This window comes from Alosa alosa, chromosome 17 (genome assembly GCF_017589495.1).
Source record: "Alosa alosa isolate M-15738 ecotype Scorff River chromosome 17, AALO_Geno_1.1, whole genome shotgun sequence".
Classification (NCBI taxonomy): domain Eukaryota; kingdom Metazoa; phylum Chordata; class Actinopteri; order Clupeiformes; family Clupeidae; genus Alosa; species Alosa alosa.
Genome location: NC_063205.1, coordinates 7,592,033 through 7,618,848, shown reverse-complemented (window position 1 = coordinate 7,618,848; position 26,816 = coordinate 7,592,033). Strand labels below are relative to the sequence as shown.

The following is a 26,816-nucleotide window of genomic DNA, read 5'->3' as shown; positions in this document are numbered from 1 at the left end:
CTCAGCCATTCCAATCTGTCAGACAGGGCAACAGTTTACAGCGCAATAGGGATTATCTCACACAGTGACTTCAAACAATAGGCACTGGAACGAATGATAAATGGACTTATCTGAACATGGCGAAAGACACTAAGACAGGAGGAAAAGCATGAAGATATGTACTGAATTTTTCAGCACGCAAAACACATTTCAGTACACAGAAATTCAACACAGGAATTTTTAAGAATTTTGATTTTCTGGAGTTAGTCTATGCTGCCGGGTATCACGCAGATTGGTGCTACCACATTGTTAGTGAGGATCCTCCTTCCTTTGATAAAGCGCTGAATGTATTTTGCTGTTGTTTTTATGCTGCATAAGATCATGCAATGATATGGTAAAAGCTTTCCTCTAATGGCGGTATTAGCTGGATGTGATGAGAAAAAGAGATCATCCATTATCATCTACAGTATGTGATGACATCAGAAATATATATCGCCATGAAATAGAGGCTAAACAACACTTAATAAGCCTTTTCTGTAAGCCTTTTGGTCACATAGAAGTGTTATTCTTGAAGGTGTACCAAGCAGCCTCTTCATGCACATTAGTGAAGTGAGTGACGCAGAAGTATGTATGCAGGCCTGAAAGTGGTCCTCAAACGTTGCTGTGGTTCAAACCTGATATGGACAGTCCATCCTGATGCTTAAATAACTGCTGCTGATGTTTACAGCCACTTTCAGTTGGTCACAATTTTCTTGTTGTTTAGACAGTCATTCTCCAGCTTCATACAGCTGTTTGATAGTGAGAACAAAAAAAAGATGAAGGCTCTGACTGCCCATCCATGCCTAACATCAAAGGTTACCTGCACACCAATTGCTGTTGCACTTTGATAAGAGGTTGTTTTTTCTTTTTTTTGCGAGAGTTTCAGAAGAGGAGAGGTGTGGAGGCTCAGTAAAGAGATTTCGTGCTTCATTTACCTTTGAACGGAACTGTTTAGTCTCGTTTACATCTCAATCCTGCATGAGCCAAAGACAGCACTGCTGGCTGGGAGCTATTTTAGTGTGGGGTGCACTCAGCTTGATTTTACTCAACTGTCTCATTTTGTCATGAAGGAATGAATGTGAGAGAAAGATAGAAACCTAACTGCATTTGCAATATAAAATACTGGAGTACATGTATGAAATGAATAAAATATAAAATATAACAATATCTAGTATCTCCATATAGCTATGAAGGGCAATGTACCACTGGCTGAGGTCCCTTCTCCCTGTTCTCATTTGTGTTCCTGCACCATGGCTACCACTCCTTTCAATTAATTTGCAGACATTCACAAGAGCTAAATTATATGCAGGAGCAATGAGAAGCCCATTAGCTAATGGCCCTGAAGCATAAAATGCCTCTCTGGTTCACCTGAGGAGAGAGAGAGAAAAAAGAGCTAATTTCTATTTCACTGTTCCCTGTAGGATCCAGCAATCCAGAGGTGGGAGCATTTGAACATATTTGCCGTCGCTTATGGAAAACAAACTGGAGTATAATCTTATAATCACCTATATAATCACCTGCTTTAATAGCGCAGTGGTCAAAGAGCTTCAAAAGTGGATTTCCATGAAGTGAAAGGCAAAGGTGGTGAAGAGTGCAGGCATATTAAGCTGTATCCCACTCAGTTTCCACGTTTTCCCCACATGCTCTGACTATACCTTGATCAGTAAATTGTTCACATAAATTTCCCCTTGGGGATCAATAAAATATCCATCTATCTAAAAAACATGTTCTGGTTTTAGCACTTTTGCTTCCTAGGCTTTGGACCAAGTGAACTAACTCCACCCTTGACATTAGCATCACTACCAGCATGACCTGTTCACAGAATTCACTAACTTGTTATAGTACTTACCTCCCTTCATCGCCATGAGAAATGCTGGGGTCTTTCATGGTGCACTAAGCTTGGTTGATATTGTTACCGTGCAACTGACCATCAGTTTAGGACAGTAGAGAAAGTTCAAACTACTCAAGTGAATTACAAGACATTTTGAAATTCAGTAAGACAAGTTTATTTAATTAAAATACATAGGAAACACGACCATAAAATTATCCATTTCTCTTTTTTTACTGCAAATTGTTACAAAAATTATCACAAACTGTACACTTCATGACAAATATTTGCGATTGCTCTTGTTCCCCAATATGCAGCAAGTTTGCACACTACTATGTCACTTAAAAGCATGTTCAAGCGTCAACACAGGGGGCTTTGAATTTGAACCAGTGGTACAACTAATATACAGTGGCTGAAATGTAAAATTAGATAAGCTGTGTTGTATAGTGGCTAATCAATATTTAATCACTTTCTGGGAAAAAAACTATTAGAAAATAGAAAATGATTTAACCTAGTTTCTTTTTCATTTCCATGTAAACTTAATAGCATGATGAATGATATAGTTGAGCGATAAATCTGAAAATTTAAATTACTAGAACAAATTTAGAGCCCTAGCTGCTTCTAAGAGTGATAATACTGCTTATACACTTACAGTCTGACAACAGATGTTTCACCATAAATGCAAATTGCATATCAATTTACCCAAAGATCACAAGTCACACGTCCACCACATGATTCATAAAAAGACAAACTTGTACATCCATATCAGATGGTTCATTTTCAAATATTTACACACGTTGGCATAAATAGAGTATATTATATACAATACAAACACAATGGTTCACCATACAAAATAGCATGTAATTTAGGACACTGGTCTTTTTTCAGTTTTGGAATATTGACCTATTCTACAATGTGCATGCTACAAGAATAAATAGTCAATTTTGCTCTAATAAGGGTTCAGAACGAGAATCGAAGCATTTTTTTAAATGTGCAAATAAAAGGTAACAGTTCACAGCCTTTGAGTAATTGCCACAGTTTGAGTTGTCCTTATTACTCACACTCATTTAAAAGTGAAAATGATTCTGTTAACTCGTCGTAGTGGACCATATGGCTTCACAAATGAAAAGGAGATGGTTCTGATAAAGCGAATATTAAATCAGCTTGGTGAGATTGGCACATATTTTGATACATAGTCCTCTTATATATTATTGTAAACAAAATGTAAACAGTTTCCCAACCCAGGCGCTATTTCAATATCTAAAAATATTGTTGTATTTTTCAATATTGCAACCTTGGAAATGTTTTATTTATTCATTTATTTAATGCTCTATTGGTTCCTGGAGACTTGAGATAGATTGTGTGTGTGTGTGTGTGTGCTGTCAATATATATATCAATCGTGTGGAGAAATGCAGTCATCATGGCTGAATTACAATAAATAATGTGATGAAATGTATAAGTTATGTGGTAACATAGCCATTTGATTTAGGTATTGATTAAAAGACTGCAAGATTCTGCAGCCTCCCTCAAAAGAATTAGCCTATGTTTGGATGAGAACGGGAGGCTCTGTTGTTTGCTCATTCCTTATTATTACAAAAATGTAACTTTATCGCTGGTTAGGTTTCCAGCCAACTCATTTGCCATATTTTAAGGATATTTATGAAAATCCCACTAAAATAAATGGGAGTCATCCTGATCAAGGGCGGAGTTGTGAACAGCTGTGGGTTTGTAAAATTTGAGGTTGTCAGGGTAACCGAAACGAGAAATAAAATCTCAACAAATGCTATGCAGGTAAACTCATTTCCATCAACGTTAGTCACATTCTACTCCTGCGGCGAATTGGTTTCTTATTTGACTTCATGCTCATTTCAAGTGTTAGGATCAGGATTTCTTATTTGATTGGTCTAAATCCACATTAAAAAGTTGGACTAATGATTGACTAAAACTGAATGGTGTACATAAAGCTGCATCATAACACAGCACGCGCCCCAGTGCATATTCACACTTCCAGAGAGCATTATGTAACCCTTTCACATGCCGTATGCCTGCAATATGCTGTTAGGGGTGATAGAGATGGTTTGGCTGTTATGGGAATAAAAATGTCTTGCTACATTTTCTGGCTACATCTCTCCTTGTAACCACTCTGTGTGAACTCCATTACGGGCCTAGACAATGTTTTGAAAATGAAATTGTAGTATTTCATCTCAAATAATGGCACTAACATGTTGTAATTTATTCTGCACTTACCAGGAGAGTCCTCTCCAATTGCTACAGGGGCAGCACACATACCCTGAGTATTCATCCAGTGAAACATTTCTGAGGAAACTTATAAAAGTTGTCATAAGTTCAAACACCATCCTGAAATACTTTAATACTGTCACAATGCCAATCTATGGCAATTAATAATATTTTAAATTCTGCTTTATTTGTGATGATGCATATTACAATATGCAGTAATGGTCATACACAGTAATGCTTCAATTGTTTCTAACCTTAATCACAACCCATTGTCTCTAGAAGAATTACATTTGTCTATTTTCAAAAATGTCTATATTAAACTACTCTGCATGCAACACTGGAAATTTGATGAAACGTATAGTGTTAGATCTATCTTACTTGCTTTGAACAGGTCAAGTCAAAATAGAGAACTTTACTGCTGATTAAATACTTGTGATACTGGGTCACCATATCCATCAATACATTATCTCTCAGGGATGCTCATATAAGCTACACCATCAACCAACAAAACTGCACAAGAACCAGACAGGAAGCACATCACACATATCGATATTGTAATAGTATCAATGTTTTTCAGGTTGGTTTTGCTTATCCGACAACAGATGAATATATTTGGGCATGATTGGGTTTCCAAAGACCTTATTTGTCTGACTCTGTGCTGACTGATTGCAAGCTACTACATGCAGACATATGTTCCTCGGTCTGTCTATGTAGTCACTAGCCTGAGCATTTTCTATCGAAAAGGTTACGACCATCTCGTGCACTTATTAATGTATCTTAGTCATTAGTCATGTCGCTGTGAGATATTGTGTGCTGAGAGCAATTGACAAAGTGCTGTGTGCTTCCGAGCTTGAAGCTTTGCCAGGACCTCTTTGGAGGGAGAAATCTGGATCTCAGGGATCCATCTGCGAGTTGCCTCCTGCTTCCTCTAGCAGTGCATGGTAATATTAACGTGAAGCCCTCAGCCTCATGTCAGTAGAATGCTTTCAGTGCAGAAATGCTTCAGATGAGTACAAACTGAAGTGCCAAAAAACACCAAACTGTTAAAGTATGTGCTTTTAAGTGATGTATTGGCTGGTGATGCCAAACAGATTTGCCCCCACAGAGTGAATGAGATATTTACTTTAAAAGGATGACAATTACTGAAATTTGCTATTTGCATTTGTGAAAGTGTTATATGAAGTGTTATAATATGGTTATTATGAGTGCTCAATCGACCAGTTGTTTTCACCTTCTTTCTAGTGACAGTAACATTGCCATCATCGTAAAACCTCTCATAGCACAATGAACATGGAAAGTAAGCACTTTTATGGTTTCAGTCATAATATTTTGTAATTCAAAATGTAGACAATTTACAGGCCACAGATAACAACGGTGTCTCAATAAATCACCTATATATCCCACAGTCGGTTTCTAAACCGGTTAGCAATGTTTGTTTGAACTGTTTGTACATCTCTTTGTCTGACACCCACATCTTCCCATAAACTCTTCCATAAACACACTGATTTCTTATTAGTTGATAACTTGCTAGAAGACAAGTGTATTTCCAACCACATTCACATCCAAGTATAATTTCCCAGTGGGCCTCAAGGTTTTATGACTTTGCTTCACTTATAACGTGTGTATGCGTTAGTTAATGTGGGTCTGTTTCCTTGAGACGGCACTTTGCTTTTTATGAGCTGGTCACCCAGCCGACTCATGGCCCACCACTGACTCATGCAGTGTAAGTGATTGCGTCAACGGGAAGTCAGAAGACAAAAACAATGGTGAACCTCTGAGAATTGGTAGCACTGAATAAGGTGGATAAAGCCTTACATGTCATGACTCATCTGGACAAATGAAAGGGTGATTTCTGAGAAAGGTGAGAAAGCGAGCGGCTCCTTCATCATAAGCCGGGTGGACTCAGCGCCAAGCGGTGAGTCACAAACTACCAAGTTGGGTGATCTCAGTGATTACGTCAGACAGCCTATGGAGTTTGAGGAGGCTTGGGAGAAGGACAGGAGCCCTGACTTTCAAAGCTCGTCGCTCTTCCTGGCCACTGGAAGACCAAAAAGACCAAAACAAAACATAGTTAAAACCATGCTCATTTAAAAAGACAGTTTGCAAGGCTATCTTCTCTCTTCCCATCCCAGATGTCTAATTATGTTAAAATAGAGCATAGCCACAGACAGTTCAACAATCTATATTCATGTACGGTATATGTATATTGATTATCTATCAGTATATTGATTTGATCAGGCATTACTGTAGTGCAATTCCATGTGATAAATGGAATGCTGGCAGCAGAGTCCCTTGCTAAAACTCTGGCCGTATTTTGCATGCAAGGCACAGTGATATTGTGGTGCACATCTTTGAGGGATGCATCTCATCTTTTGTATTCATACCAATTGGAAATTTGATTTAGAAATTACAGAATCTTTTGGGAAAACTGTTCCTCTTTCTGTTAAAATACAGAATACAACCCAAAGAAGGGTCTTATGTGATCTCATACTCACAATTTCTCAGTGGCTGGTTTGTTTGGCACCAACAAAATCCCTGCATGTGATCATGCAGCACCACTTTGTCATTCAAATCATCAGGGGATTTTCCAGTTCTCTCTGTTTGGCTGCAAAACGCTTTCCTTTTCAGTCCTGCTTTGTATTTCAGTGCTTGCTTGTGATGGCATCATTACTATGATCTTTCTGTCTTGTGTGAAACATATACTTACGTATACATGTATTTTTTATGTATGCAAAGGCATTTTCAGTAATTACGACATGCCACTGATATTGGTGAAACTGGCATAAAATTGCTAAATTCTCACTAAACTAAACCTTTCTTATCCCTAAACCCTCAAATGATAATCAGCTGCTCACAGAACACTTGTTGTCTTAATTTTTCCAGTTATTCTTCCCTTATTTCCTGTTCGCCGTTTCATATTCACAAAAATACAACCTCGCAGTCAGGCTATTTGTTCAATGGCTTTAACAGGATTTCCTGTTGATTGCCTTCAGGCAGCTGTGAAAGTGCTGGCAGGTGGAGTAGCAGGTGTCACCAATCAATGTGTATTTGCAGCAAAGCATCGTGAGAGCCCTGGAAGACCTCTGCGATTTGGGTATATACCTCCCCTTACTTTCAGGAAAAAGGAACTCTCCGGTACCTCTCCCAGGGCATGCCAGTGTGTGATGGGCTTGCGTGGGTAAGCGAGCATCTCATTCCAGTGGTCACGGCCCAGACCCTCTGCGTCAGGCCCCGTTCGGCACACGCCAATCACTTCATTGTGGCCCACTCTGTTCAGAGAGGCAACACAGGATGTGACTTTGAGAATTGTTCGATTTCAAGTGTCTACACAAAATTGTGATCACCCCTGATGCACTTTGTTGTGAATAAACTGAAGGACAAGGGAGTTAATGGAAGGAAAAAGGCTATGAGAAAATGACAACCCTCACAAAGTCAGACTGAGTGCACATAGTACTAAATCATCCCCTATGCACTTTTTCAATGCGTGATTAAATAATTATGCCAAGCCGCTAACTGCAGTCAATTATGGGGCCATTCAAAAACATTTACATAAGTGGCCAAGATTAACTGATTTTTTGCATAGGAGTTGTGAAGAAAGTAAAACAACAAAATCTCAGCATCAACTCTAAATTAGCATTCTCAATCAAGTATGTAATAGTAAAGGATTATAACTTTTCATCGTGACTTCACTTCAAGGATTTGTCCTGGTATTAGCTTATTTATAAACATGTTGTAAGAGTGAGTATAAGAAGCTCTGTCTGTTTTGTTAACCACAACAACTGAATATGAGTATTTGACTTATTATGACCGCCGCTAGCGAAGCGGTCATATAGGGATTGTCAAAGTCTCCCCCGTCATCTACTTCCTGAATTTTTGGTCAACGATACCCGGGACACCGAACCAACAGGGCACATGAAATTTGGTGGGTATGTAGCCCCACTAGACTTTTACGGAAAAATTTAGTTTTGTCCCCGGGGGCCACTCCCCCCCCCGTGCTGGGCCCCCTGAACCGCAAAAAAAGCAGTTTTTCCTAAATAACTACCTGAACCGTGGCACTGAGGATGATGAATCTTTTAAGGTATGTTGGTCTCAAGGGCCCACATCAATCTGGCCCATAATCACTCATTTGTGATTTGCACCCCCCCGGTAAAAAATAAAAATGCAATATTATTCTGCTTTAATCGCCCCTATCTTCAGTTAAGATGTTCAGAACTGCACCAAATTGTTTGTGTATGATTGACCTGGCATTCTCTGGGGGTATGCCAAGTTAAAAAAAATTAGGTTATGTGTACATTTAGGCTACGTTTATATGGTGACGATGAAAAGAGAAGACGCAGAAGTGGCATTTTTTTATTTGCGTTTAGACGAGCATTCTCAGGGGGAAATCTTTGTTTATATGAAGACGCAAGAGTATGTGATATTCGATTGGATATGCATTCCAGACCGCTGGGGTGGTGGTGTGATAGAACCCCGGTACGTCATGCGCAGACATTCTAATTTGACAGTTTAGCCAGAGAGGTAATCAAGGTTCTTTGGTTTAGCCGTTTAGACGGAGACGCAACCCGGGTCGTCTTCAAAACTCTACACTCTGGAAGGAGTCTTCAGATTTTTGCGTCTTCAAGCCCCGATGGCGGGGTCGCCCTGTAAACGAAAGGCACTTATGATATGTCGTTCTTGTATAAACGGCCCCTCTGTGACTGTACACTCATTGGCCTGTAGATGGCGGTGCACACATATACACATGCACACACACACACAGGCACCCACATACTATCGGTATTAGAACGGCCAATACATAATTACAAATTCAGTAGGATTAAAAGAAAGCCAAAATAAATATTCATCATCATCATCATCATCATGGCTGCATTTCCAGTATTGGCGATAAGTAGTCGTTTGTCCACTAGATGGCGCGTCGTTGCAGTGAGACGTAATTTTGTTGGAAGTTAAAAGTGGGTTGGAAAAACAATGGACGCTTCATACAAGGAGTGTAGTTTACCGCAGAGAACGTCTAATAAGGATAGGATGATGTTCACATGAAATGTAATTTCCATTTCTTCTTGAAGCCGAAATAAATCTGAGGATGTTTATCGGACATGCTTGGTTTTTACTGAAGGTACGTTAATCTTATAATATCAATAAGGACCTAGGTAATGTTACCGTTAGCGTTGGTTGAGTGATGGAGGCCAATTTGATTGATTGCATTTGTAGAAAACTATAAATGCGGTTATACCAAGCAAATTGATTGCAGCACTGTAATTGTATCTTTCGACTGTCATTTGTTGCACGTGCTACAAAAATCATTCTGTGCAATGGAAGATTTACCAACGTTACACCGGTCTGATACAGTTTTGCCTATACACAAATCCGGCGAAACACGGAAGTAAAGCAGCGCCGCCATTACTGCGTTGCCTTGCTGCTAAGGAAATAGCGAAGTAATGTGTTGTTCCTGTAGGCGGCTGTAGCAGACGTTAGCTGTAGATGCGAAATCTTCTTTTTCTTAATTTTTATTTAGTACGTATGCTGTCCAGTGATGCCAGGAAAAGCGTGTTGTGTGGTCGGCTGTTTTAACAACAGTAAGAATATATAGACCTAGAATTAAACCGTTTGGGAAATTCACAAACCTTTGTTGCACATTGAGTGCCCATGTTTACAGGCTTACGGATTACACAGAGTTCCTTGTCAAGTGTCAAGATGTGCGTTAAAAGTGGATGAAATACATACGATTAATAAAATAATCCTGAATACCTGTAAGAACATGTATTTAACTGCTACAAGTGGTCGTGGCTAATAGTTATTTGCAACTTCTGAAGCTTGTGATATTAGCAACACAGCTTATTGTTGTCATTCGGCTTATTGTTGTCATTAATTACACGCCTTAATACATTATGTTGTCAATAAATTACCTTCATTGGTAAGTTTTGGCCACTGCCTGACATCTACCCAATGTTCCCTTTCACCTGACATTTTTTCATGAGCAGGATCTCCTATTTGATATTCTCTGACAGGATGCTTTCATTGAAAAGCCATTAGAAGGCACTGGCGAGTGTCACACCGTCACACTCCGCAGGCACGCAGTAATGGCGGCAGGCAAGATGGCAGCGCCAATAAAGTTCGCGGCGGATTGGTGTATACATGCGTGAGACTGAGAGGCCTGTTTATTTTGTTTTAAGTGCGTGCAGGGTGTGAGAGGGGAATCGATGTGCTTTGATTCCAGCTTGGTAGTTGTAGTCTGTGAAATTAAAAAGCACGTGTGTGTGAAGTATCCAATGACACCTTCATTTCATTATGGCTGCTTTAGCAACACACCTTAAGCTACTGTGTAGTGGGTCCCATTTAGAAGTGGCTACTTCATTCAAGCACTTTCCTTGACTCATGGAGCTGCGTGAATTTTATTACAACTTTTCGCCGCGATATGGCAGTTTAAGTCCGCTTGATACTGTAAAGGCGTAAGCCATTGGTTTCCAAAGGAGATTTTATTTGTGTCGCCAGCATAGCCTATTGACAATTTATGTTGTAAATAGGCCTACCTTATAAGCCTGTAGCTTAGGGAAGCTAACAGCTTTCTATTAGGACAGTGGTCCCCAAACTACGGCCCGCCAACTCATTTTGGGTGGCCCCCAAAACATGTCCGTGGTATATAGCATCTGGCCGCATGGGAGTAACGACATCGTCGGAAACTATAACCTCCGTAATTTCCCCCATTCATTCTCTATGGCGAGTCTTAACAGTACACATGTAATTCTCTTTTTGTCCACTGGTGGTTGTTTTGGCGCTATTTTGCGTTTGCCATCGAAAACGGAATGAAATGTAGGCCTACCTGCAAATAATGTAAAAGGCCTATGCTGACTGCATCAGTGCTCAAAGTATTCTAAAAGTGTATCAATTCATTGTTTTAATAACTAACTAACTTCTATTCAAGTCATATTTCTGGGACTTTCTGGGATTATTTCTATTTTTTATTCACTCGTTCAAATGTTCATACAAATTCACAAAGTTCTCATCAGGTGAGTGAAAGTGGTCTTTTCAGATGTTTTTGTCAGCACTTCATAAAACTCTCATAGTTTGAGAACTTCAAAATATTTGTAGGATATTGCTTGTTCACAACTTGAGCTGTGTATGCAAAGACACAGAGTTCAGAGTTCACACATTTTGAATAAAATATACTTTTGGGACTCCCTGCTATGGAATTGATTTAGATTAAGTGTAATTTTGTAATTTGTATTTTAGTATATTTTTATATATTGTATTAAGTGTTAGTATAATACTTTTGGGAATTCTATTTTTTTTATTAGTATTATTTCATTTGATCTACATTTTGCACTGATATGGCATGATTGCAATATAAACACAGCTAACAATAGTATTAAATTGCAGCCTATGATTAAATGTAATGGAATATTCAACTAAGGTAGACTGCTGTTCACAGCACTAAGCTATTTATGGTTACTAATATACTCCGAGTCTCTGGCCCTCTCTTAGAGCCAGGCATAGTGAGCTGGCCCTCGGAAGAAAAAGTTTGGGGACCACTGTATTAGGATCTAGTTTGTTAGTTACAGTTTTGTCATAACTCCCTGATGCATTTTTGCATTTAGAATAGCCAGAGCGTGGATATCTCAAATTGGAAAAATTAAACAATATCGGGTGCCTATGGACTAGGCTGGGTGAACCCAGCCTGATCTGCCCGCTATTTATTTTTTGATTTGTTAAAAGATTGAGCTTGGTCTGGTGAAAGCCAGACTAGCCATGGACCTCAGTTACACAATGCAAGGGAACATAAATCACCCTATATTTGCACGAACAATAACGGACAACAGCTCTTCAACTTTGGCCCATTAAAATGTGTATGAACAGTCTAGCGACGCATTTCATCAAGGCCCATTTGGACATGTCAGTTATTTGCACCACTGGTTAGATGTAAAACAGCATTTCGTTTCAGACTACTGTTACTTAATTTGTGCATTAACAATAACGTTTCAGACTACTGTTACTTAATTTGTGCATTGACAATAAAGTATTACATGAACTAAAGATGACTAAAATCTTATGTAGAAGAAGAAACATTCACAAAAAAATCCATCCATCCAAAATGACCTTTGTTTTTGATAGCTGTTGAGCTTGGCATGGAACTGACAGAGATGTTTTTGTTTATAAATAAATAAATAAATAAATAAATAAATGCCCTACTTGTGATTGTTTAGAGATTTTAAAGGTTTTATAACAATGCCCCCCAGTGTCCAACACACATATTGCACACTGCCCTCTCCCCACATACACAGCACACTATCCCATCTCCCCTGTCATCCCCCCAACACACACACCAAGACCCCTGGCAGTTGGGTTAGCCCCTTGAGCCGTGGATCTGCCCAAGGTTTCTTCCTTGGTAAGGGAGTTTTTCCTTGCCCCTGTTGCTCTTGGGTGCTCCTTGTTGATGCCCCCCACCCAATCCCAATCCTCCCCCACCTTTTTTATGCAGCCCTTGCCACTTAATCTACTAAACCCCTCTTCTACTGCACTTTTTAAATTCTAGTCAGAATATGAGTCTGATACTGCTCCATTGGGACATAATTATAGGGCGTGTTTCAACCGATACAGGGGGGGAATGCCTCTGCACTCAATTGGATAGACCTACATGTAACCAATCAGAGCAACGAAATAGCTTACCGTGAGGTGTAGGAAGAAAACACACAAACCATCCTTCTTCTCCACAAATGCCTTAACATTGTTTTCTGGTCTTTTGTAAAAGTCAGTGCCGTCAATAACTCCTAGCCTACAACACTCATTAGCGAAATCTAAGAGATACTTAGTAGGGTAGGCTATTAGGAAAAAACTGATAGCCTATATCCCTTTTTTTAAAAATAATTCTGTTGAACACTGATATTAGTGTTAAACAGCTGGGAAAGGCTGTCGCAAATCCTCGAACAGGTGGTCAATCAGAGATTTCAAATGACCGAGGGAACATGTCGCAATGCAACAGCGCTGTTTTCCCTTGATGAAAGTGAAACCACGAGTTTTACCACATCTCAACTTTAGCCAAAGTTTTCAGAAATAATCGTTTTCAGTGATAAAACCTCAATATGCATTTTCCATATGGGGTCTTAAAAGCCATGTATCCTTCTAGCCACAGCGTTTTTGTTTCAAACATAAGCCTAATCTAAGCGTGCTCAGATGACGTGATGGACAGGTGAGCAACAGCGCCTGGTCTATCATCGTAAAGCCCGATTTGATTGGTCCGCCCGATCTAGGACGAGCATACTTGCTCCACAATGGAGCATTGCCAGACCGAACTTCCCGACCTCAAATGTTGTGGGCGGGACTAAGTTCGGACTGGCACCCAGGCTAAGGATATTCTCCAAACTGTTTGCATCATATCAATCTCCAGTAGCTTTTAGTGTCATACCATTTTTGCCAGACCTGACGCCTGCCTCTGTCAATACATCTTCTCTCTAAAACCCAAGCCAAAAGACTCACCGGTCATAATCCATCACCATGATTGACAAGCTGACTTGCTCCACATTTTCAGGGGGGATGTCAAAGATGATGGCTTCATTGTACACTGGATTGAGGGTGCTCTTCTTGGTTGTGGTCTTCCTCTTCTTTAGCCTTCGGCCATCACATATGAGGGACACTTTCACATAAGGGTCTGCAGATAAACCAATCGTAGAAAATGAATGAATGAATATTTCAGAAAAGAGTACGATATACCACCAGGATTTCAAATGGAAATATTTCATAAAGAAGATGCCATCTGTACAACCGGAATGAATGACACCAATATAGGAAATCTTGGAACACATGGCTATTATCCTGTATGTGCAATCATGCAAAGGAACCTCAACAAAGCTGCAGCCAAATGATTTCGCCATCCATGTCTCTATAGAGCTACATAGCATCTTGGAACAGCCACCCAATTGCCTTCACAAAATGAAATTCGATGTATTTTAAAACTTAATTCTCAGAAGAGATTCTTTGCTGGTATGGCGATTAAGCCTCTGTCAAGCCATTAGGCAAAGACATTCCATAATTACAATGCCATTATACGTTTATGGTGCAATATATTCACCCGAGGAGCCAGTAATGTCCATGGCTTTCAGGTTCCGGCACTTGATGACGGTAAGGGTCACTCTGCCAGCTGTGGGTAGGTAGCAGAGAGAGAACATAATCTCTCCCAAGTCCACACTTTCCTGCAAAGATACATAAAGGTTATTGGAAACAGACTTGCACTTGCAATGTAAAGAGCTGTCTGCAGAGAAAGGTTGGTCCTCTTTGTTATGGACCCTTTCAAGAGAGTTCCATTATCAGCATCATAGTTGGCCCCACAAGACTTCCTTTTTAACATTCCATATGTCATCTTAATGCAGAGGAAGTAGATTGGGGCCCAAATAGAACGTTCAAGCATTGTTTTTGTTTTTATTGATGAAAGGGTCTATTAAGGTTTTGCAACTACGTCATAATGTCATGTGACCGTTTGTTTACAGCTAGAGTGGTAGGCAAGAATGGTAGGCAAGGCACTGCAGAGAGTGGTAAGCAAGCCTACAACAGTCGGGTTGCATAGGCTACACATAGTTACAAATAGCTTCAAAATTGAAATGTTAATATCAAATATTGACCGGGATGCCGACCACTTGTGTAGGCCCTAACAGTTGGTTTTACAATAAGAAGCAAAAAGGTGACGAACGACCGTTTAGCCTACCTATCCTCGTGGTTGTGGAGGATGATCGTTAGCAGCTGTGAAGTCTTTTATTCTCAAGATAGCCTAATGGTGTAGCCTACTGTCTACGAAGACGTAGGCTAAAATACTACTATCTACAGTCATCCAAAAATGAATTGCCAGAGATAGGCTATGAAGGGAAAAAGTGCAGCATTTTAAACATGGCAAGATTATTTTTACCGGAACAGTTTGTTCTAATTTGTCTCGTGAAATTCGTGCTTGTGGACATCAATCACCTATCTTCTGTCCTTCTATTTCAAGTTATCATGAGTGTCTTTTGATTATATAATCACAACAAATGCTAATAAATGAAAACAGAATAGGCTTATGTGCTCTAGGCTAACGTTCAGGTCAGGCTAACTCCCGTATGTCAAAATAAACTGATTTGATCCTAATTGTTTAGCGATCACACACAACAACTTAACACAGCAACCTCAAACACCACTGTTGAACCTAGGCTACTGCTTCAGTCATGTAAGAAATAAGCAGTTTATGAATTATCTTTACCTGTTTAATCAAGTCCACATGACCAAAATAACATATTTAAAGGCTGAGCTAGCATAACAGCCTAATATAGGCGATGCTGCAATGGATAACTAATAAAAAGTTTCATACAATTAATGAACTTTATCACTCACATTCTGAGTTTTTCTGGGTTGTTATATATCCATGCAGATCGTCTTCGAATAAGCCATCGCTGTTATATGATATAATATGTTACAGGATTCATGACTAACGCCATTAATGTTACATGATGCTGACTGACTCTGGCTATAACAGTAGGCTGCCGTTTTAACGTCTGCTGAGTCTACTGCCTACCAAGACCTGTCGCTGTTCAGTTGAAGTTAAATGATCAAATATTGTTTGATTTTGTGTCAGCTTTCAGAAGGAAGTCATGTTCCTTTCTGGTCAAATTTCACAGCTTCTAAGAAAGGCTATTGTCTTCATGTAAACCGAGTTTTGAACAGAGAAAAAAAAAGTTAGGCTACCATTAGGCTACATGCAGGTTCTCCCATAACGTCATCGATACAGATCAATGCACCAAATCAGGGCGATTTTAGCGAAACAACGTTCCTGTGACAGGCTATCAAATATTGAACAGTGGGATAACGTTTCATCATCACCTTTATTGATGCCTGAAATGTTGACATTGCTGAAATACATAGATGTAGCCTACTGAGAGGCAGCTGCAGACAAAGATGTTCAATGGGTTCAACTTGTCCCTTGCCTACCAGCTGGATGTAAACAAAGCTATAGAACCTAGAATACGTCACATGAAAAACGTTAATAGGTCCTGCTGAGGGAAAACCAAACATGTTTCTTACTCTGCCAGTGACACACACACAGTGGCTTCATGTTCAGGTATCACTGATGCAGTGCAATATTGTAAGTGACACGGGAGAAATGCAGTGGCACACACCCTTAAAAGGTGCCATGTGTAATGTCCGCCAAAAAGTCAATTCATACTCCACATTCCATAAAAGATGGGGGCAGTATACCTCCAGAAAGTGATAACTTCGGTTGGTAACAACCGAGAAACGTGTATTGCAGTTTGGCTGGTGGTTATGTTGCCCGCATACCGCCTCCCATGGCCGAAACTGGTATTATGACACCTGTCGGGCTGTGGCTAGTAATTTAGCATGCTAATTCAGGTTGATATCTCTGCAGCACTATACCTTGTCATTTTTTTAATGACATCATCGCCCTTATTTCTTCTCATTCTTTTGATGCGTGTAGCTAATTTTTTGATATTTTTACCTCAATTCTTACACATTGCACCTTTAACTGATCTACAATAATAAAAACATTGCATTTTGTCGATCTACTCTTAACATCTCTCTGCATTAGCCTGCTACTGATAGGCAACACTTTCTGTCTGGCTAAGAAGGTGGTAGACTAGCAGGAAAATATTGACCCATGTCACACACACACACACAGAGGCACACACACACTAAGAGAGAAAGGGGGGGGGTAATTCAACTCAAAGAAGAAACTGAACGTCAGTGCAATTGCAAATAAAAATCCACTGACTGCCAGAAGCACTCAGTCAGTGCACAGTATGATTGATACTGGCAACACAGAGCACAGAGCACCAGTTGAGAGCACTGGCTCAGAGCCAGATTGCTCATAATGTTTAAACCAATATTGATTAGTAGGTGTTGGCAATAACGGACACACTGTAAATTTGCCCTTAAATCAAGTATTAGGTTAGATGTCTTGAGTTGTTTAATCAGTCATGTAAGGTGGGAATTTGAATATCCTTTATGTGGACTGAAAGCAACACTTTGTTTGGTGTGAGTCTGGGAATTCACCTTCACATTAACATTCATGAATTCTCCTTCTTGTGAATGATCGATACTGGCTTTAGACAGACCCCTCTTCTAACAACATGTGACGGATATTGGCAGGTCTTAGACCCCGGCCTGTTTGGTGTGCCTGTGCTCTCTACCGCTCTCTCTCTCTATTCCTGTTGAGCAGGTGTTGGTGTTCAGGTGTGCCTGATTGGCAGGACTATAAATCTCCCGCGTCCACAACAGCCAGGGTGGCTTCCTCCTTCTGGCATTTGGTTTTCGTTGTTCTTTGGCTGTTAAACCTCTAGACTGATTTTGCATGACACTTTTGGTTTCCTTCCATTATACTGACTTGCACCACACCACGTTATCATTTAGTCTCTGTTAAATTTACCTTTAATTAATAAATTATTTGGATTATTATGGAATCAGCGTGTGGCCTCCCCATTCATGTTTCATGTATCGAGCCAGCATGTCACAAACATAACAGCAAAAAAAATGTCCACTTCCTACCGACCCTTCCTCTGCGAACCACCACAAGTCTTCTCCACATGTCAGCGTTCGTCTCAACCATGGCATGAACCTGTGACTCACGGAGCCAAAGGGAATGCTCACAAGTCCCCACCTCAAAATAGTCCTAACCAGATGGGGCAAGCCAGAGATTTCTTCTTTTTTTTTTTCATTATTCATGCTGAAATCGCACAGGCTGAATGATGTGAGGAGACGTGAGGCATCACTGGGCCTTCTGAATAAAAATAACCCCACGCATAAGTACAGGGTTGTGCGGAGGACACAGCTGGACGTGCATGGCAGTGCTAGACTGTAATCAACTGAAGCCATTAGACTTATTTTGGGGAGTGTGATTAAGCAGTTTGAGACTAGCAACAGCTGGGATAAACATTTAAACTTTAGGGTCACGCAGTGCCTTGCACCTTATATGTTTACAGAAAATATGGTTGTAAAGTGTGATTGGTAAATAGTATGACTAAAGACATCTGTGATGTGTTTCTTTATTTCACCACTGAATGGACTAGTTATTTTAAATTCTACGAAATAGGATGTATGGATGCATTCTGAATGCATTAGAGCAGTGGTGAAACGTACAATATAGGCTCAATGTCTCACTGATTCACCTCAATTAGACTTGACTCGGCTCACAGCTAGAAACCCAATACAACTCAAACTCAAAGTAGTCAAAAAAGCCTCCAGCAACAAAGCCCCAGACACAAGTGACACATGAACAAGATGAAAGGAGGCACATACACACCATAACCATCACCATAACAATAGTGAGACAAAACACACAACGAGATGGGACACATGATAACAATGACAGCCTTTGGTGACAACAGAAGTGTCAGATGAACTTTTTGGAGTCTGCACGCTCCAGTCACTCACCACAGACAAAGCGTAACAGACAAAGCGTAACAGACAGTTGTTCAAGCTTACTGTAAATCAAAAAAAGAAACATACTTAATACACCTTACATGATGATGAAAAAGACAAAGCAAGAGCAGCTCATTTACAGGTGGTTTGCACAAATACCTTTAGATTTGGAATATATCAAATCCAGTAAGTTGTTATATAAACTCTGCGGAAGAGCAATGACTACAAATGAGGCTATGGTGTAACAGAGCTAAGTGAGGAATTTATACCAATTTGTTGCAGGTGGCATTTTTCTGCTGCACAAAATTCTCCATTCAGTTTTTTGATAAATGTGGGAAGCACTATGCTTGAGCCTTCAGCCTTTTCTGGCATGCAGATTTTGGAAAGGTGTGTGGGTGCCTCGATACTCTAGGGTGAGTCACTTTGGAAGCACGTACACCCTCGCAACTAGTGAGAGGACTAAACACCTCAGTGGAGCCCTGCAGGTGGGCCCTCAAAGAGTTTGCCCGTTTGTTTGATTACTCTTACTTATGAGCCCGGAGTACCTGAGAAGTGCCTTTTGACTTCAGGAAGAAAACAAATACAACCAACACAGTGATTCAAACACATTGAGCTTAAGGGTTCATGTGGTGATGCTCAAGGAATCCAGACACAGACAAACATGTTAAAAAAAACCTGTACACACACACACACACACACACACACACACACACACACACACACACACACACACACACACACACACACACACACACAAATAAACACATCCCGTCACACTTACTGTAGTGGCAGCAAGAATGTCCTTCCAGACCACTGCCTCCCTGGAGAGGTCTGACAGCTCGAAGAGGTTGTCCACCACCACTTCGCCGATCATGTCGTGACTGGTGAAACGGTCAAAGTCATACACACTGAAGTGGAGCTTTCGGTTGCACAGCTGGTCGTACTCGACTGGGAAGCGGAAGGTCTCGTCGAACACGGGGTTCAGGTTCTTGCGGTGGACGCGGGTCTGAAACTTCTTCTTGCGCTCGGGCAGCAGGTAGATCTTCACGTATGGGTCCGAGGTTCCTGTGAAGTCCTTTGCTGGTAACTCCAAGGCTTTTAGGATGCGCACCTCCAAGGCCTGTTCTTCGTAGTCGTAGCGCAGGGCAAAGCTCAGCTTGCCGCAGGTCTCCACCGGCACTTTGTTGCCCTCTTCTGAGTCCACAGACTTCTGCTTGTAAAGCTCTGGCTTTATCCGGCCAATGCTTGTGGTTGAAGACTGCCGCATGGGCAGAGTGTCCATACTAAAGTCAACACTAGTCACATTCATTTGTCGTGGAAGATGACGGCGGAAGGAATTGTGCCTGTCAGATGGAAGAGGAAGTTTATTTCTCAGTGACTGATATGCCTTGCCTACAATGAGCTTATCAACATGTGGGCTGAAACATCAGATCATGCGTCATTTAGCCACCATATAAAGTATTGACCACATAAACAATTCAGTAGCAAAATAACTGACAATGAGCTCTCACTTCATAGGATAAAATACAGTCAGTTGACTGACTTGACTCAGCACTTGTTTGACCTTGCCAAAAGAGTGGGCCTACAGACAGCCTTGTGCCATGTGTTATTCAGACAAACCACAGCTATGACTGGATCACAGTTTCTCAGCCCATTTCCCACAGCTGATAATGACTTCCATCCTTTGAGCAGACCATGGCTCTTTACTTCTCCTTGGTGTCTCCTAGCAACTAGCACCTATTCCCAAGAAGAAGATCACAACAATCTGACAGCATTCTTCATTGTACAAATGATAAATCCACGGCAACAATGCAATTGGGGTTGTACATTCAAAATACAGAACCAAAACAAAATATGTTTTTGTATGTTATGCAATGAATTTACAATCAGAACATTTTATGTGTGGAGGGTATAATTGCAGAACACTGTAGAGTAACTCTGGGCAACTATCTTTCCTGTAAGCCCAGAGAATTAGTTTGTACAGTCCTCTCACTCCTCACCTTGGACTGCCTGTTACACTTCACAACAGTACATTACATTTCACTATACAGCAGCTAAGAAATGTAGCTCTCAAATAATCTGTATACTTTAACAAGTAAAATCTGGGAAAAGGTTTTGTGTACTTTCACTAACTCAAAAGAAATGCCGTTAATTTGGTGTGTGCACTTCTGCCAATTGAATTGCTAAGTAGACATAAAAAATGTTCTTAATACGAGACAGTTGGTCTAGTAGTTTAAGGTGCAGGCTAATTTGCCTCATGCAAATTACCTAATTTAATTTACCTGGACCCTTAAAATGTTTGTAAAGAATTTCACGTGTTTAATATACTGTAAGTGAAACTTACTAACACCACAACATGGCCTACAGTACCTTTAATGTATCCTTGTAGAGCTATAAGCTGTTTATATATTTGAAATGATAATGATGTTAAAAGGCTTACAGTGGGTGTGCTCAAGGGCCAGCCAGCATGGTGGATTAAGATGTCTCTTAACTTGTCATGAAACACCTACCGTGACACCTCAGCTCGTCCCCACAAGTGTGAGTTTTAAGATCCTAAATATTATTCATATGTTTTAATGCCCTTCAGCTAAGGCTTAAAATCTCCAGCTTTCTAGTTTCTTGCCCTGCCTAAAGGACAAATGTTTATGCATAAAAGTGTCTCTGTGTGTGCAAACATCTTCCTCTCTACTTGAAAGAATTGCCACGGGTTACTGGTTCAACAGACATTCTGTTATCGTCTTAGCAGAGGCTATAAAAAAAATCTCCCGAGTGAGGATTAAGCAGAGATTTTTGACCGTGTGAGCAGTGGTAGTCAATCTAGCTGTGCAGCAAAATCGATACAAACAGAATTGATCTGTTGGTGTTCCATACTTAATCTCCTCTCCCACTGCCTATCGTAAAAAAAAAACCTGAATGCATGAATCACTTGCTTTCCCCCCATCTTCATTGCCCACATCAGTACACCTAATGTGCCACTAATTAAACTGTCTTTGCTCCCAATTAAAGCTCAATATAAAACAAAAAGCCATAAAATTATTATAATTCACACTGGTGGCCCATTAACTTCATTACCATTACATGCCCCATCAGACAGACGTAATATTTTGTAGACAGTTAGCATTTGGAATTTTGCTTTGCCAGCTTTTTAAAAGTGGCATCATGCTTTGTGTTCATTATTCTTGGCAATTTGGGGACATTTTTGTGAATTAAGAAAAAAACAAAACCAAAAACAAGCAAAACAACTCAACAACAACAGCAACAAAAACTGTTAGGAAGGAAGACAAGGAGTCAACTGAATGTGACCAGGGAAAGGTGTGCTCTGACTGCGACATTGGTAGGAAGGAGAGGCAGCAGCAAAATCCCTCACACAGCATGTAGGCCATGATCCTAATTACCCCATCACCGCAGCCATGAACACTTACTCAGAGCAGCCCAACAAATTGCCGTCGCAACCCACAGTAATTCAAAGACATGACAGCAGCAATCCATACACAAATGCTCTTTCAAATCAGAGCAGGCTTCCTCAGGTCCACACACATGCTCCGAACGGATGTCTACCACCTTACTGATCCTGGCAATCCTGGCAACCCACAACCACTGCCTCTGCTGAGCCAAGTCAGCAGTGTAGGCTGCTCACACAGAGAATAGGATTCTGCTCACTCACTTGTCCCGCACAGATACAAACAATCTTTTCAGGGCTGCCAAGAAATTCAACATGTCAAATAGGGAGATGACTGTCCAGGAAATGTGAACTAAAATTAGTAAGTAAGTAGGCTACCCAAGTAAGTGTTTATCTATATAGTGCAGTTTTCGTGCCACACACAGTGCTTGACAAGGTAAGACAGGACACACATAAGTTAAATTAGTTAATTGGTTTAAAAAACCAGCTGAAATGTCCATGGGCAATGGTGGTGACTGATGTGAACAGTGCTTTGTATGATGTCATTGTACAGACCACCCCCATAGCCTTGCTGGCCGTCTGGAGAGCCCTGGAAGCACAGATCAGTCTGAAGTGAAGTTGTGAAGTGACCTCTCTGAGCAGATGGTGCAAATTCAACTTGCAGATCAGCAGCTCGGTGGACCTCCAACAGTGCCAGATCTCTCATGGTTTGCTACCAGTCCAGAGTTCATGAGCAACCTCTCAATCCAGACGCTAGGCAGTAGTTATAGCGTGGCAACTCAGTGTTGGGTCAGCTGCAGCTTGGTGGACTTGTGGTACACGGATCTCCCACACAGTAGGCCTACCGCAACCATAGCCATTTCTTTGACCAGATGCTGTAATTGCAGCTTGCGCGACAGTCAGCGAATAGATGGCTCGATCACAGAGCTATCCAAGACTTAGCTCTTTAGTCCAATGGAGTTACAGCATTATCAGCCACCATAAGCAAATATTATTAGACTAAGACGATATAAAAAAACGGAGACACCAGCGTCCCCGTTACTAGGCAACACTGATTAACTGAATGATTAACCCTTAAAGGAGTAGGTTTTTGAACGTTCTAAGTTCCGCAACAATTGAAGGTTCTAAAATTCTATGTTGAATTCAATGAACCCAGATATTCTTTAGAATGTTAATTTCCCAACATTCCCGTCACACCGGTGTGACGGTACTCCTTTAAGGGTTAAGCAAAGATCCTTCAGAACTTTATCAACCGTCTCTGTATTAAGCATGTTTTAATTCATTCCAAAAAAAGACTGACCGATTCCAAAGTTTTGAAAAAGACACGACGTAGGCTAAGACATGCATATATGAATACCAACATTCATTTCTCATGAATGAAGTTGGATGAGTAAGCCAGGTTATTGAAAAACAGTGATGCAAGAGTGTCCAACCAGGAGCGCATGGGCGTCCCCAATCTGCGCACAACCACCTCGTCTGACAGCAGGAGGGGAGTCACTATGGAGATGGAGCGCAGCTGCCACGTGTGGCTTAAGCAGGGCTTAAGCAGGGCTTGCGCCCCCCTACCACCCCCACCCCCGTCCCCCCCCCGTCCCCTAACCCCTGCCAGCTCCACAATGAGCTGGGGCTAATTGCAGCTGGTGCACAATCACTTTAAAAAGCAGTGCCACCAGAGACAAAAGAGAAGAGGAGTTGATTGTTTAATTGTCGGGGTCGTTTACAGCCGTCGCCATGGTAGCATGACTCACACGCCCCTAGTGAAGGGGGTGGGGCTACGACTGATTGCAGGGCTCCGAAGTGCCTGGGCGAGGGGGTGTGCTGTCACCCTTCCACCAGTATCAATGGCAACCAGTCTTGACCAGTGCCCTGCACTGTCCAGTTACTCCCATTTCTTTCTCCTCCAACCACTAGGAGAAACACTTCTATAAGCAGATAGACTCGAGCCAAAGCTCGAGAGAATGTACATTCTTACTAATGAGCAAATTGATCTGTTAAGCTCTTGTTACATAAGCATTCATTTTCTATCCACTCCTAGTACCATTGTTCTGTATAAAGCATCACATAATCCTTTTCTATGTGAAAAAACAACAACCTTTGAGATGGTTTTCTTAGAATTTAATGTAAAAGTAATAAAAAGGAATCATTTGCATTCCAATAGGCACCACTTATAGCCTACTGTGTCACCCACTTATAGCCTGTTACCCACCGAGAGCCAACACTTATCAAAATGAAATTCAATCTCCATAAATGAGGAGAAGAGATAATCAAGGCAGTGAAAGCTGGAAGTTCAGATCACAGTGAAGGCTATAAGGAGATATGCCATGGCCAGACATATGATGGAATCCTCATCATATGTGACAGGGATTTTCTTCCCTCAGGCAGCTTTGTGTGATCAAACCAAAGTGGCTTATTCAAACAGGAGGCTGGGTGGCTCAGATAGTTCTGTTATATATCTTAGAAATGAAATATACGTACTAACAGACATCTTCATCATGATCATCTATAAATGCAAGAGTGATCAGCCCCATGTTCTCTCTATAACATACTGTACAAATGGTGACACAAACCAAAACAGTCCAGAACTTACTAGTGGCCTTTGGCGGTTGGCTATATGGGCAAGAGGGCTATAAGAAAGAGTAAATGAGGTGGGGGTTGGGGTAGGGGCAGAGGAGAGAAAGGGGCACCTGGAGGAGGAGGTAGGCTCTGTGGTCTGTCTCTGGATCTTAGCCTGCTTGGTCAGGTGCTCGTGCAGAGCCTGTTGCACCTCCGCTGGAATGTCCGGCGAGGTCTGACTGATCTTCATGGCCGCCTCGAGCAGCTTCACCGAGCTCCGGCCGTTGACCTTCACTTCTGGAACTTTCCGCTTCCACTCGTCCTCGTCATGCTGTTTCTGCGGCGGCTGCGGCGATGGCTGCCTGCCTGCCAGCACCACCTTCGTCTCGGCGGCGGGAGGCTGAGGCAAGGAGGTCATGTGCGGAGGCGCTTCAGGGAGTGCACCCTGGCCACGGTTGTCCACATGGGATGACAGGGCCTTGCTCCTCCAGATGGGCCAGCACAGCTTCCAAAAGACAAAGAGAGAAACTACCAACAGGGCGAGACCACAGAAACCCACGACAACAGCAAGGAGACTGACAGAGATGTCTGGGGGGACGAAAGTGGAGGAGAATTGAAGGGGACACACACCAAGGGGTTGGGTGAGATGTGTAGCAGGGGGGACAGATTGCATGTGTGAAATGGCAGTCGCAGGCAAATTTAGAAAAGGAGAGACAGACAGACCACCGACAAGAGAATGGACAGGAAACAGAAAATGCGATCATCAACAGACATGACAAACATACATGAAAGATAGAGAAGGGAGAAAGAACAGAGAAGCAAGGCATAAGAAAGGGGAGGCTGAAAACAAATTAGTTCAGCAAAGCAGAGGTAGCCATTCATTCCACTCCTGGACACACATACCGTAAATTAAAAATAAATAAGTGGGCTATTAAGGAATTGTTAACCTCATCCAAGAGCTTTTCTAGTTTTTCATAATGAGGCATTCTCTTTTAACATCATGGGAGTAAAGGCGGCAGCTGAATTAAGCAATCGTGAAACGTTTAGAAAGATCTGGAATGACATAGGCCTATAAGTATTTTGATACGAATACGTGTCTTCTGAAACGTGCTGGGAAAATCCTACTGTTCCGAGGATGTTACGGAATAGCTTTCCTACAATGAATCCGTGAAATTACTTAAAAATTTCCGCCGTCTATCATAGGTAAAGGGGTCGTTGAAGTTGAGGACAAAATCTATAGACCAAAAACTTACTGAGTTAATTAATGCGATTTACAATGCCGTGTAAACAACGACAAAACGAAACTAATCCATCCTTCACTTTCCTGACAACGTTTATTGAAATCATTATAGGCTACAGCATACAATTGAATAACCATCAGCACTCATTAAGATTGATTTCAAACTATATGACTTGCTGACTCAGCAATTGCTTTCATTCTAAAACCTCGGAAATGTCTCGTCTTCTACACACAGTAAAAATAGCCTACAGCTTAAACGAATCACATCACCTAACATGAGACGCTATGTGAAACGTGAAATGCACCCCAGTTTACATTGGTCGAAGTAATCAATGCAGCACAGGATGCTGCAACCTGTTGCCAAATGCCTGACAGCCACAGGTGGCAAAACGCATCTGCGCGTGAATTTGGTAGGGTAGCCTATACAGCACACGGAAGGGAGAGTAGTAGACGAAGATTTTGCAAAGTAAAGCCAACCTTTTTACAGAGGTTTCGCACACTTTAGACGAATTCATGAGAAAGTTGTTCAAAATAAGTTTACTACGACTTTTCAAGTTGCCATCGTTCCGTAAAACAGGCAGCCCTGTAAAAGAACGCCCCGATCAGAGCGAAAGGATAACAGTAATTTAATCCAATTTACCTGCACTTCCTTTACCTGGTATGGTGCTCTCCAACGGGAATATGTCAGAGCATTTCTCGCGGTCAACATGACCAGCGAGGCAGAGCTCTGTAACTATCTGCAGAGCCCTCTGGCACAGGCTTATGCTGTCCTCAGAACGGATACTCATGTCTTTCCTGTTAATCCATTGTATGCTAGACGAGCCGTGAGGTTGGGGGTTCATTGGGCCGGCATGAGAGCGGCCAGCTGTAGCCAATGTGCCGAGGAGAGAAGAGAGGGAGAGGCATCCACGTCCATATCCTGCATGAAATGACAGGCAGCATCCAGCGCTGGAGTAACTGGTGGGTGTGTTTGAACAAAGGACCTTCAGCGCCTAGTGGCACTCTGCAATTGGCCAATCGGAGCTGGAAGTGCGTTGTCTTAACTGAGAACCTGAGACATCATGAAATGCAGAGCAACGCACAAGGAGGAGAGACCCTCAGTCTGTGTAATTGAATGGATTTAAATATAAATGTAGCCTATTTGGTTTAG

General features: G+C 41.4%; 1 protein-coding gene across 8 annotated transcripts; it reads right to left on the bottom strand.

Moving 5' to 3' along the window:
• Window positions 1-2,008: 2,008 nt before the first annotated feature.
• Window positions 2,009-26,612, bottom strand: syt10 (synaptotagmin X). 8 transcript variants are annotated; one of them, XM_048268554.1, is made up of 7 exons: window positions 26,307-26,612; window positions 24,558-25,014; window positions 19,255-19,816; window positions 14,149-14,269; window positions 13,557-13,728; window positions 7,198-7,354; window positions 2,009-6,123 (listed from the first exon to the last, which is right to left on the bottom strand). In XM_048268554.1, the coding sequence occupies exons 1-7, from the start codon at window positions 26,506-26,508 to the stop codon at window positions 6,052-6,054; spliced, it is 1,743 nt and encodes a 580-aa protein (XP_048124511.1). In that variant the 5' UTR covers window positions 26,509-26,612; the 3' UTR covers window positions 2,009-6,051. The 8 variants fall into 8 exon arrangements, with proteins under 8 accessions (XP_048124511.1, XP_048124513.1, XP_048124514.1 ...); XM_048268556.1 differs by having other exon boundaries at window positions 2,009-6,132; window positions 7,225-7,354; XM_048268557.1 differs by having other exon boundaries at window positions 7,225-7,354.
• Window positions 26,613-26,816: the final 204 nt, after the last annotated feature.